At 43.8% G+C, this 13467-nt stretch overlaps 1 protein-coding gene across 5 annotated transcripts in view; it reads left to right on the plus strand.

Moving 5' to 3' along the window:
* Positions 1 to 13467, plus strand: part of engase (endo-beta-N-acetylglucosaminidase) — a 60923-nt gene that overhangs the window by 9069 nt on the left and 38387 nt on the right. Inside the window, exon 1 of one of the 5 annotated variants that reach the window (XM_088316195.1) lies at positions 6778 to 6868. The exons of the other annotated variants lie outside the window; for them this stretch is intronic. Within the exon in view, the coding sequence (XP_088172321.1) occupies positions 6843 to 6868 (26 nt within the window). The 5' untranslated portion in view covers positions 6778 to 6842. Of the gene's footprint in view, positions 1 to 6777; positions 6869 to 13467 lie in introns of those variants that run through there. 5 annotated transcript variants of the gene reach the window in all.

A 13467-nucleotide genomic window follows, 5' to 3' on the forward strand; every position in this document is an offset into this window, starting at 1 on the left:
AGTCGGCAGGTCGATGCGAGATGCTGCAACAACTAGGGATAGCAAGTTTAGTAACGAGCTTCGGCTGGATACTACTACCTGCTAAGCACGTTGCTGTTTTGTCCCAAACTCAGTCATCACAGCCTCCATCATCTCGATTCCATGGCTGCGAATAAGCTACACTTCTTACTTGGTATGTAAAGATTAATCGAAAATCGATTTAATATTGATACAAACTGCTCAAAATAGGCATTGATATAGAAAATAAAAGAATCGTTTTGCAACCCCATGATAACCAGAGCCGTTCTCTCATGTCTGTGCTGTAAACAAACTGCTACAGTACTTAATACGGTGTAAACCTCCCTTTCATAGCAGCACAGCGGTGAAACCCAAAGTGCAACATGACGCATTTGCCACAAGCGAAGAACTGCATCCAACAATAAAACATGACCTACCAAGGTTGTTATAATATACTAATTTACAGTGCTAAAAACATCTTGGGGAAAAATGGGTTATGAGTGTTTATGTGGCATTAGTTTTGTTTTGCCAAGCAATGTTTTTTCCGAGTTTGATGATATGCATCACGCTGAAGTTTTGTCTCTCTCTTACTGTCTCTGTCTTAGTCTTTGTCTGTGTGTCATATTACACATACTAGGTTTCCTCCCACATTCGAAAAACATGCATGGCAGGTTAATTGGACACTCTAAACTTCCCCTAGGTATGAGTGTGAGCGCAAATGGTTGTTCGTCTATTTGTGCCCTGCGATTGGCTGGCAACCAGTTCAAGGTGTACCCCGCCTACTGCCCGAAGATAGCTTGGATAGACTCCAACAGTAGTGGTAATCCGGGTCATCTGTGATGTAACACAGAAGCATTCTGGGTAATTGAATTTCATGGCTAACCCGTGTTAGCGTTAGCAGCAGAGTCCGTAATGCCGGATGCATTTCACAAAATTACTCAGTATGATGTAAACCTCACTTTCATAGCAGAGCTATGGTGATAAATGAGCTTCTAAAAAGGAAGAATGTTATGGCTGATACCCGATTTCTTATCTGATATTGGGACAATCGTTTCCAGAAACTAGCTGTTGTCAGCACACACAGGCTGACCATGTCCATCTAATGGAACGTCACACGCATGTTCTGTTGTGGTAGCCTAATATTGAAACAGCTACTGTGGATTATGGAGGCATTAGTTAGCGAATGTCGCTTTGTGAAAATTCCCGTGGTTGGCATGGAACAGCATGAGCACATGTGCTAACTTCGTGAACACACACTGAGTGTTGCGTTTCAGAACTCGGACAGCTCAAGACTTAATGTAACCAAACGTGCCCTATTTTCCAGTAGCCATAAATGGCAACACATAACAATAAAAGACACAACTACCTAGGTGTTAGACCGTAATACTGTATTTTTACGCCCATAAAGCGCACTGAAGTCTGACATTTTCTCCAAAATATAATGATGCGTGCCTTATGTGTGCACCCAGTTACAAAATCTGTAAACGTTACTGATGAGCACTCCGCTTGACTGAGAGACGGATCATTTCCTGTTGACAAGCTGCTTATATAGAGGAAAGGCGAACTGCATGCGAACGTTAAGGGGTGAAGCTTGGGCGTGAAAGACGACACGAAAGGCACACCCCCAGTAAGACGAGAAAACATTGTTTTGGTTAAGACCCTTGAAAATGGCATCTCCAAAGAGATGATTATAAAGCGCAATTTAAACTCTAAGCTATCAGTAATGCGGAACGACACGGGAATAGAGCAGCTGTGAGAGAATTCTTGATCATCCATCGTTTGCAAGTGGAGGAAGCAGGAAGACGAGCTTCGCCAAGTCCAGAAGACAAAGCTGAGTTTCCGTGGAAACAAGATTTGGTGGCCCGAGTTGGAAGACCACCTCGAGCCATGGATTAATGATCAAAGAACTATAACTAGAGCGTCTCAACAGTCACTAATTGACAGAGGGCAGTAACGCTTGCAAAAGAAATGAAAATTTTCAAGGAGGTACATCGTGGTGCTTTCCTTTAATGAAACAGTACCGTCTATCCATCCGGGCAAAGACAAACGTGGCTGAGCAAATTCCTGTGGATTAAAAAGAAAAGGTGGCCATCTTCGTCTTGTACTGCAGTAAGATTGCCGCTAAACACATCCTGCCCAACCACATCTCTAACATGGACGAGGGGACGTTCACTTTCGACATCCCGGTGAACCAAACAGTGGAGAAGGAGGGGACTAGCACAGAAGCCACACGCACAGCGGGGCACGAGAAATCGGCTTTTATTGTTGTGCTTGGTTCCCATGACAATGGACAGAAACTGACATTTATGGTGATATATAAGAGAAAGATGCCGTTACGTTATTGTATAGTTTTGTAACAAAAGAGAGAGGGTGGTTTGCTTCTCTACTTTACTGTGCTGATGTTCAACTCGCATAACCACACCACTCAAGACATCCATTCCCATGGGCTCACCACTTGTGGGAGGGGCTGAAGAGGTTGGGTGTCATGTGAGCAGGGTAGTGGCAAGAGGCAGGGACCCGGTAGCCTCCCTCCGCCTCAAGGTGGGGGGGACGGGTACTGACTGTTATTTGTGCTTACGCACCAAACAGAAGTTCAAAGTACCCACCCTTTTTGGAGTCTTTGGAGGGTGTGCTGGAGAGCAAGCCCCCTTGAGACTCCCACGTTCTGCTGGGGGACTTCAATGCTCATGTGGGAAATGACATTGAGACCTGGAAGGGGGTGATTGGGAGGAACGCCCCCCGCAATCTGAACCAGAGTGGTGTTCTGTTACTGGATTTCTGTGCTCGTAATGGATGGTCCATAACAAACACCATGTTCAAACATAAGGCAGTCCTCTAATCTCGTTGCACACTTGAGTACAATGACAATAAAGGGATTTCTAATTCTAATATGTGCACTTGGCACCAGGAGACCCTAAGCCGCAGTTCAATGATCGACTTTGTAGTTGTGTCATTGGATTTGCGGCCGCATGTTTTGGACTGTCGGGTGAAGAGAGGGGCTGAGCTGTCAACTGATCACCACCTGATGGTGAGTTGGCCCTGATGGTGGGGGAACATGCCGGTATGACCTGACAGACCCAAATGTGTTGTGCGGGTCTTCTGGGAATGCTTGATAGAATCCCCTGTCAGAAAGAGTTTCAACTCCCACCTGAGGCAGAACTTTGCCCACCTACCGGGGGAGGCAGGGGACATTGAGTCTGAGTGGACCAAATCTTTTGCCTCCGCTGTTGAGGCAGCCAATCGAAGCTGTGGACGAAAGGTGGTTGGTGCCTGTCATGTCGGCAACCCCTGAACCCGCTGGTGGACACTGGCAGGAAAAGGATGTTGTCAGGCTGAAGAAGGAGTCCTATCAGGCCTTTTTGGCCTGCGGGAGTTCAGTGGCAGGTGACATGTACCGACTGGCCAAGCGGAATACGACTTTGGTGGTTGCTGAAGCAAAAACTCGGGCGTGGGAGTTCGGTGAGGCCATGGAAAACGACTTCCAGACGGCTTTGAGGAAATTCTGGTCCACCATTCGGCGTCTCAGGAGAAGGAAGAAGTGCACCATTAGAACTGTTTATAGTGAAGATTGGGTGTTGCTGACCTCAACTCGAGAAGTTGTGAGTCGGTGGGGAGAATACTTCAAAGACCTCCTCAATTCCACCGACACAGCTTCCATTGAGGAAGCAGAGCCTGAGGACTCTGAGGTGGACTCACCTATCTCTGGGGCTGAAGTAACCAAGGCGGTTAACAAGCTCCTTGGCAAGGCCCCGGGGGGGTGGATGAGATCCGCCCGGAGTTACTAACAGGCTCTGGATGTTGCGGGGCTGTCATGGTTGTCACTCCGTTCCGTAGGCATCGGGGACAGTGCCTCTGGATTGGCAGACCAGGGTGGTGGTCCCCCTTTTTAAGAAGGGGGACCAGAGGGTCTGTTCTAATTATAGAGGAATCACAATAGTCAGGGGTACTGGAGAGGAGGGTCCGTTGGGAGGTTGAATCTCAGATCCAGGAGGAGCAGTGTGGTTTTGATCCTGGCTGTGGAAGAGTGGACCAGCTCTACATTCTCTACATGGTCCTTGAGGGTTCATGGGAGTTTGCCGAACCAGTCTGTGTGTGTTTTGTGGACTTAGAATGCGTGTCACTCGGAGAGTTCTGTGGAGCGTGCTTCGGGAGTACAGGGTACCGAGCCCCCTGATACGGCAGTTCGGTCCCTGTACCACCGATGTCACTGTATGGTCCGCAGTGCCAGTATGTCGGATTCGTTTCCAATGTGAGTTGGACTCCGCCAAGGCTGCCCTTTCTCACCGATTCTGTTCAAAACTTTTATGGACAAAATTTCTAGGCGCAGCCAAGGCAATGAGGGGATCAGGTTTGGTGGCCTCAGTCTTGCATCCCTGCTTTTTGCAGATGATGTGGTAGGGCTGGGCGATAAACCGAAAATTTACCGTTACCGAAATGTATTACAGTGACCGACATAATTTTGCCCATGTCGGTAAATTTGGTGTCTAAAAAAAAGAAAGAAAAAGAAAAGTCTTTTATGTCTGCGGCGATGTTCATGCCTCTTTAAGACGGCTACAGCGCATGTAGTCACGTGACTCATGCGCTGTAGAAGAATGTAAACAGAAGACGCGTTCGTAGCTGGCGATTCAAATCCTGAAGCGGCTGACACGGCTGCAGACGAAGTAACGTTAGTTGAAATTGTTCCTGTCGCGCTTGTCCCGAAAAGAAATTGGACATCTGTCGTTTGGAAATGTTTTGGGTTCCATAAAGACGATGTTTGAGCAAAAGAACATTAACTACAAAGTGCGTCGTAAGCACCTGAAACAGCGCGTCCAACCTTTTCTTTTTCACCAGCCACAACACAACCATGCTGTTGACTTGGAGCTTGTGCTAAAAGTTCAAAGTGAGAAGCAAGGTTGGGCAAGTGACAACAGCCCACTAACGGAGGCGACATCATACGAGAGAACGTCTCAGTGGTGGACGCGACAGCCTAGCACATAGCTCAAGATAGAGCTCCTCTAGTAACAGTGGAGCGCACAGGATTTAAACGCCTCATGAATGTAGCCGACAAGAGGTACAAAAATATTTGCCGCAAACAGCACTTCCCGATATGGACAACATCGGGACGGGAGCTTAGACATGTCAAGCATTTTGCATCCACATCCGACTTGTGGTCGAGTCGCAACATGGATCCCTGTTTGAGCCTGAATGTGCAGTAGAGTACTGCGCACCAGAGTACTCGAGACGGCACATTTTCCCGATGAAGCACACGCGTTTATTTGGCATTGGCATTCCATTGACATTTTTTTTCATTTTATTTAGCATTTTGTTTACAGGCGACTAGCGCCTTTGCACATGGCATTATTTCTATTGTTTACAAGATACCTTTACACAAATCTAGGCCTTTGCAAATGGCATTACAGCATCTCTGTCAGGACTCGCCGGTCGGCGAGGAGGAGATGGACCCAAGGGGAAAGAGGCAAGGAGGTGGGTAGCGTAAAGGGGATTTATTGAATGGACAAACCAGGGCAAACAATGAGGCAGGGTGCAAAATTACAAGAGGCAAACTTAACGTGACTAGACTGGGAGGCAGGGCGAGGAACAACACTGAAAGACGGGAACGAAGAGGGGAACCAGAGCATGAACATGAACATGAACAAGGAGCAGAACGTGAACAAAGGTGGTCGTGGCTGTCCGTGAGTTTCGGCAATGACCCGACACTGAGTGGTTGGTCTGGGAGGCTTAAATAGTCCGTGTAATCAGGGGAGCAGATGGGGAACAGGTGAGTGATGAAGGTAACGGGGAACAGGTGCGTGGCTGGTGAGGAGGGAGTGCTGAGGGGGAACGCCCCACTCGGCAAAGCAAACACAAGAGGCAAGGGAAAAGGAACGTGACCAAAACAATAACAAAAACACCTGACCAAACAATAACAGAAAGGCACATGGCGGAAGGCGGGAAGAAAATAACTACAAACAATAACAAAAACCGCACGCGTACAAAAACACTAGCAACGGGCTGTCATGCCCGACGCGGATCATGACAATCTCGACGCTATATATTTACAGAAATAGATTTTGTGAGAGGTACCCTTTTTCTCCTGTTCTTTGTGACATTGTTCAAGTCATGCAAAGCTATTTTGAATGTTTATTCAAATGATTTTTGTACTTTTATTTTTCATTGAAAGTAATGTGTACCAATTGGTCAATAAAAAAAGCAGTTAATATGCATTTCCTGCATTTATTTTGATTTTGGTCCTCAAGGGGGAATTTATCGTTATCGAGGTAAAATTGCCTAATTTATCGCGATATTGATTTTAGGTCATATCGCCCAGCCCTATGATGTGGTACTGTTGGCTTCTTCAAGCTGTGATCTCCCAACTCTCACTGGAGCGGTTTGCAGCCAAGTGTGAAGCGGTTGGGATGAATATCAGCACAATTCTGAGACCATGGTTCTCAGTCGGAAAAGGGGGGAGTGCCCTCTCCCGGTCGGGGAAGAGATCCTGCCCCAATTGGAGGAGTTCAATTATCTTGGGGTCATGTTCAGGGTGAGGGAGGATGCAGTGTGAGAGTGACAGACGGATTGGTGCAGCATCTGCTGTGATGCGGACGCTGTATCGGTCTGTCGTGGTGAAGAAGGAGCTGAGCCAAAAGGCGAAACTCTCAATTTTCCGGTCGATCTACATTACTACCCTCACTTATGGTCACGAGCTGTGAGTTGCGACCAAAAGAATAAGATCTCGGATATAAGCGAAATTAGTTTTCTCTGCAGGAAGAGCTAGAAGACGTGGCTGGGCTGAGGGAATCTGGGCTTCCCTGCTGAATGCTGCTGCCTCCACGACCCGACCCCGGATAAGCCGCGGATAATGGATGGAGGGATGGTATATTTGCCATAGGTGGGCATCGTCAGTGCGTCACTAAGTTACCGTCCGTTTTTGAGGCCAACCCACATGAGCCCAGTCAATCCCTCGTCTGCGACAGTAAATCAGTGTTGAAAACATAATTTCGACATCACACACAGGCGCCACAGAAGCAGACATGCAGCCAAATAAATAAAATTAAATAATTACAACAACAGATACACGGACAATGTGGTGATTGGAAGCATTAAAAATAATATCGGACACGTCACTGAGATCTGCGGGGCTGACAGGTATACGTCACTGTTTTTAACTTTTTACATTTACGTGGCTGCATATCAGGTGGGGGCGGGGTGATATTCATCATTGTTGATGTTGCTTTCCCAATGTGCAATTTTACATTATTGAGTATTTATACTGCCTTGAACAGGGAATACAAAGTCTTTCGATGGCTGCAAAGTAGGAGGCAGTGGTGGAAAATCCAATCGGCAAATCAGTGCGCATTGACTGCAAAGGAGGAGGAAATGACAAACCATTCTGCGAATCAGCGGGCAGGCTCCAGTCACTTGTCTCAGTGATCGCAGCCGAGCAAACGTTTCAAATAAGGAGGTGTGTCCCGTCTTAGTGGGTCAATTAAGATCCAAGTCCATGTCTATCGTCTGTAAATGGGGGTTGATAAGAATAGGGTTGGTCGTAATAACATTGTTATATGTGCCAAAATCGTCACAGTGGAAAGCAATTCTGTTCCATGGATTATGAGGAAAGTATTACGATTCCACAAGCACGCTAAAGAAAAGCTAAGTAAACATGCACACTCAGAAAACCCTCATAACACGCACTTAATCACTCACTCACTCGACTTTTGGTGAGCAAGTTACACAACCTGATAGCCAGGATGTTCGGTGTTCGCTGAACATTCAGTTTACACGCTTGACATCATCATAGCTACTGTGCATTTGCGACTATATCAGGTGTAGTACGTGTAGAACAATTCCGGAAACTGTCCTGTTAAAGGATAGCGGAAGAATTAGTTGTCACTACAATCGTGTATGTATAATAACAGCCCTAGAATGTATTTCTCCTACCATCTGTGTAAGGACTGTCCTCAAATTAAATACCTGTATTCCAGGGTGACGCATAGGGCACAAATCACCTTATAGCGAATATTTTATTTTATTTTTTTTACCATTCTGACTGCTGTAGTCAACTCCTTTTCTCATTCTGATTGCTCTAGTCATTGGCATTGGAACACCAGTACTTATTACAGCTCAAAATGTGATTGTCTATCATTATAGAATAATAGGGGACATTTAAGTGACATAAATATTCCCAAAAATCAATTTAAAGTCTTGACATAATTTGAAGTTCTTCATTGTTAAATATTACCATAAAATATTATTGTACACATATTTGCAGATGTTTGAAGCAATTTAAAATATACACAATTGCAGTTCACAAACGCTTAAATGCATAATTATTTGGTGAAACAAGAATACTTTATGTAGAATTTCGTCAATTTTTTTTTTTTTGTAGCCCAGTTCGTCCAACCCTAGTGTCACTTCTGCGGCACCAGTGTGTAACGAGATACCATTAAATATGTTCTCTATGCTGTTTGGCTGACTCTGACCCGCTGGGTGGGCCTGAAATATTGACGAGAAGTCTCAGACGGACTAAAGCACGAGTTCCCACCTCTGCTATATGCATTACATGATTACAGCTGTCAGTTGTAATTTATGCGCATTAAGTTGGACATTGCACAGTGCACAATAACCAACCACAGGTGGTAACAATTCACTGTCTGATTGACTTGCGGCTTTTTTCTTCTGTGATCTGCCGCCAAAAGAAAGTGCAGGTTCTCTGTTTGTCAGAATGCCCATCATTCAAAACATAGCAATGAAGGAAAAATAAAATAGCGCCTTGCTGCAGGACCACAAATGTCTTAGTATTTTTACTTCCCTGTCTCCTGGGACCCCTTTGGTGCATGTGTATAGATCAAAACTTGAAAAAGCAAAATAATATTTAATCAATTTAGCATTTAACCAGTTTAAGATAACAGATCTACTGCTTCCTGAAAATTGATGTACACTGCTCATTGAGCAGTTTGTCCTGTGGTCATGCATTGCTTTAAATATTTTTTAAATTCAATTTTATTAAACAAATTTCTTTCCATTTCTACTTCTAGTACGACTTTTTCCTCGAAAGCCAACAGTTTACTTCCGTATATAGAATCCACCGGAGATAAATAATTTAACGTTTACAAAATAGTATATATGAATCCTGCACTGCGTGACATCAGGACCAATAACAGGAAAGTCGGGGGTACAAGTCATTGCAGCGAAATGAAAGAGGCGTTCTGTAATTAATGTTAATTTTATTGCCAAATTTTCCCCATTTTTTTAAATATGGTAACTCATTCATTAAATGTGCTTTATTTTACTTAATTCCTCTTCTTTTTCGGCAAACTAAGATGCATTTGACACAGACTGAAAGAGAAATACCTTTGGTCAAGTCCAATATTTATGGCAAATGTTCAGTTCAGATCCAGGTATATTTCTGAATTTATCTGCAGAGTAAAAAAACAAAGCAGCCTCGGTGGTCTGATGAATTTTTCTTCAGCGGAACTGCCTTATTTGCGTAGCCACAATGTTCTTAGGTGAAGGGTCCAATTCTCCAGCACACAAACCATAGAGTTGTATTGAAAATACTGTACACTTGTCTATATATTCTAGTCAGTGCCAAACTAAAATTAACATAATTTAGTTGTTTCATTAATTTAATTTAGTCAGACACGCCTGTGTTGCCTGTCTTTGCCTGCGTTTATCTGTGAGCCAATACACGATTTGATTGTCAGGCTGTTCAGCTGCTGTCATCGGTAATAATTCAGACCGTGCGGCCAAAATGATCTTATTTTGCCTGATTCATACAAAATAATGTTTACAAAATCCAGCCTTCCACCCCACGCCACAATTAATTTGTGAACGAAGCATCAGTCATTCCATCATTCCTCCCCAGATTTATGTGAAATCTAGGATAGACTGTGGTACCATAATTATTAGGCTCCACGAAACAAGACGTTAAAGCAAACTCAACCTTGCTCAGTCTGGAGTCGCTCCCATTGTGAGACCAAAAAGCTTTTCTATTTTTAGCCTTTTTGTGCGTATTGTGAGCGGAAAGACTTGCACTGGCAGTTGGAAGCTCTGCCTCTGCGTCCTTGACCATCCAATCACAAAGCATTAGTGTAGTTTCTTTTTGATTAGTTAAAAAACAGGTAAAACATTTTATTTACATAAAAAGAAGTGACTGACCAAAAGTGTGTTTGTTAATTTAAACATCTTTTGAATACAAAATAGCTGTATGTTATGTGAACTTCCGACAATGCACATTCAGCCAATCACAGATGCCAGCAGGGAGGTTGTTTCTTGAAACGAGCTCTTTGCTGCAAAATTTCCTTGCGAACCCTGACAAGAATGCAACATTCACTACTTTCGCAAATACTTGCAAATGTTCACCGCTCAGTGGGATTGCAGTACATGAGACTGGTCCTAGTGTATTCATTAGAAATGCTTTTACTGGTACTCTCCCACTACTAGAATTTGGCTTCCCTGACGTGCAAATGGATTCTCTGGCTTAACTGGTCCTTAATACAATCCAATACAGTACAACTTCATTTATATAGCGCTTTTCACAACAGCTGGAGCCGTAACAAAGTACTTTGCATATGAAGTAAGGAGTACAATGAGTGAATTTATAAAATTATATGGAATTCTTTACACACACAGACAGACAAACTTCCACACTCACATATATATTCTTTTCCTCCGAGCCTTCAGATTCCTCTCTGTGCTGTGTGAGTCAACAGGCTCTCATAGTTGATGGACATTTGCGATAGCCAATCAGATCACGAGTTGGTTTCAGCGAGCCTTCTCGCAGACCTTATTTGATGGTGCAAACGTGTCCTGTGATTCGATAATCACTCGTGACAAGGCAGGGCCAGGCCAGACATTCTTAGAAAGAATAGAATAGAAATAGAAATCCCTTTATTGTCATTGTACTCAAGTGTGCAACGAGATTAGAGGGCTCCCCTCTCCAGTGCAATACAACAATAATACAGACAAATATATAAATTAGATAAATAAATAAGACAGTGCAATGGAATTCAGTACTGAATAGGGCATATAGAAACGCATCACAATGCTGTTTTGCAAGGTTAGGGTGGTCTCGTGTGTGTGTGAGAGTTCAGTATGGAGATGGCTCTCGGAAAGAAACTGTTTCTCAGTCTATTGGTCCTTGATTTGATGCATCTGTAGCGCCTGCCAGAGGGCAACAGGTCGAACAGGTGTGAGTTTGGGTGGGTATTGTCTTTGACGATGTTGAGAGCCCTTCTGAGGCACCGGGCGGTGTAGATGTCCGACAGCGAGGGGAGAGGGCAGCCAATAATCCTTTGCGCTGTTTTGACTGTCCTCTGGAGCCTCACTCTGTCCGCCTCAGTGCAGCCGCCGTACCAGGTGGAGACACAGTACGTCAGCAGGCTCTCGATGGACGAGTGGTAGAAGGCCAGCAGCAGCTTCCTGTCCAGGTTGAATTTCCTGAGGACTCTCAGGAAGTGCAGACGTTGGCGGACCTTCTTTACCACTGCTGTGGTGTTGTGACTCCAAGAAAGGTCATCGGAGATCTGTACTCCAAGGAACTTGAACGTGTGGACCCTCTCCACACACACGCCTTCGATGCAGAGGGGGGGCGGCAGCGTCTTGTTCCTCCTGAAGTCGACGACAATCTCCTTTGTTTTACCCGCCAACCGTCCAAAAATCAAAATTATATTCTTGCTATTTTAACCGACAATGCCCGAAAGAGGGAAATGTGTGGATTTGATTGCAGATATTAAAAGTCCATTTTCAAGAGAAGCTAGCTCTCGTGAGCTGAGGTGGTCCAACACTCAGTAGTGCTTTAGTGTGTGTCTGTGTATTATTTCTCTGAAGGCCTGGGTTTGTAATGCATGGGCTGCCACCGCTTTGCAGTACATATCCTTATATCCCTAACAGGGTGGACCTCTCTCCCAGTTCATGTCTGAGGAATCCACCCATAATTACAATGTTTTTAAATGCTTAAGCCCCAGTATTAAAAGAAAAACAAAACTTAGCTGTACTGGCAACACTACATGCAAGTACTTCTTTACTTTTGGCAATACATTTTTGTACCCGCAAAACATGTTGCTTGTTAGTGAATCTCATGTAGCAATGATGGAAACCACTGACTAGTCATCACTTGAAATGTGCATCGGAAATGCAGAGTTGTCAACATAGTTTTGTAAATGTGTGCTTGCACAATACTGTCCAATACAATTTCTGAAGAAATTAGCCTACCGATATGTCTTCTTACTGTCCCGTCTGTTTTGGAGATTTGGGACTTTTAAGTGCGCTTTATGGTCGTTTCTCAAATTATTATTCATCGTTCGTTAAAATTTTGTCCGTCTACGTGAGTCCGTTATCTTGCATGTTTTGTAGTCATTTTGTGTTATTGTTCTATGTGATCGCTAATTGTACAATGGTTCTCATTTGTCAAGACAGAAATCGCCGTCTTAACGGCATCTCTGATTGGCTAGGTTGGGCAGTTAATTATAAAAATGAAATCATACGGTAAAACATTGCACATTTTACAGCATGAAAAGACAGGTAGTCAAATTATATACATGTATTTTCTAATATTTTAATACATTTCCTGGGTCATTAAACGACATGCTAAATCCATAGGGCCCAAGGATTACAGTCCTTTTGATTACATCACAGGTGACACTAATTATTAATAGAGAAAAACAATGTCAGAAAAATTAACATTGAATTGTCAACATAGATAAAGATAAAGATAGAAATGTCCTTCATTAGTCCCGCAATGGGGAAATTTGAGGTGTTACAGCAGCAAAGATATAGATCACACAGAGTATAATGTAGCCGTTAATGTATAACATTAGCAGCAGACATTCTTAAAAAGCATGCAAACATACACAGTATAAACGTAAATAAGTGTAAGGAAACACTCCTAATACCTGTCCATTATACAGAGGGGGAAACGCTGTAATGATAAAAACTACTGAATGATTGAAAATACTGCAATGATAAAAATATTGCAATGATAAAAGTACTGTAATGGTAAGAGTACTGAAATGATAGAAAAGTACTGCAATGATAGAAAATACTGCAATGATAAAAGTGATAAAAGTACTGTAATAAGAATACTGTAATGGTAAACAAAATACATCATTGGTCAATATTTAAGTACACCATTGGCTGAAAGTACAGTAGTAGTGTATATTGCATCCTAGGACTGCACAATTACACTAATGCCCTCCCGTTTGTAGGCCTGACCCAATGTTCTTGTTAAAAAGTCTGACAGCAGTTGGCAGGAAGGAGCGGCGAAATCTCTCTTTGGTACAGCGAGGGTGTAACAGTCTATCACTGAAGGAGCTGTGGAGTGTTCTAAGAGTGTCATTGAGTGGGTGGGCTGGGTTGTCCAGCATTGATGACAGTTTTGCCGTCATCCTCCTGCCCCCCCACTGAGTCCACAGAGTCCAGGGAGCAGCCCAGGACAGAGCTGGCCCTCCTCACTAGTTTGTCCAGTCTCTTTTTGTCCCGGCCCGAGAT

The sequence above is a fragment of the Idiotropiscis lumnitzeri genome, chromosome 15, assembly GCF_059441095.1.
Source record: "Idiotropiscis lumnitzeri isolate Australia: NSW breed Sydney's pygmy pipehorse chromosome 15, RoL_Ilum_1.0, whole genome shotgun sequence".
NCBI lineage: Eukaryota > Metazoa > Chordata > Actinopteri > Syngnathiformes > Syngnathidae > Idiotropiscis > Idiotropiscis lumnitzeri.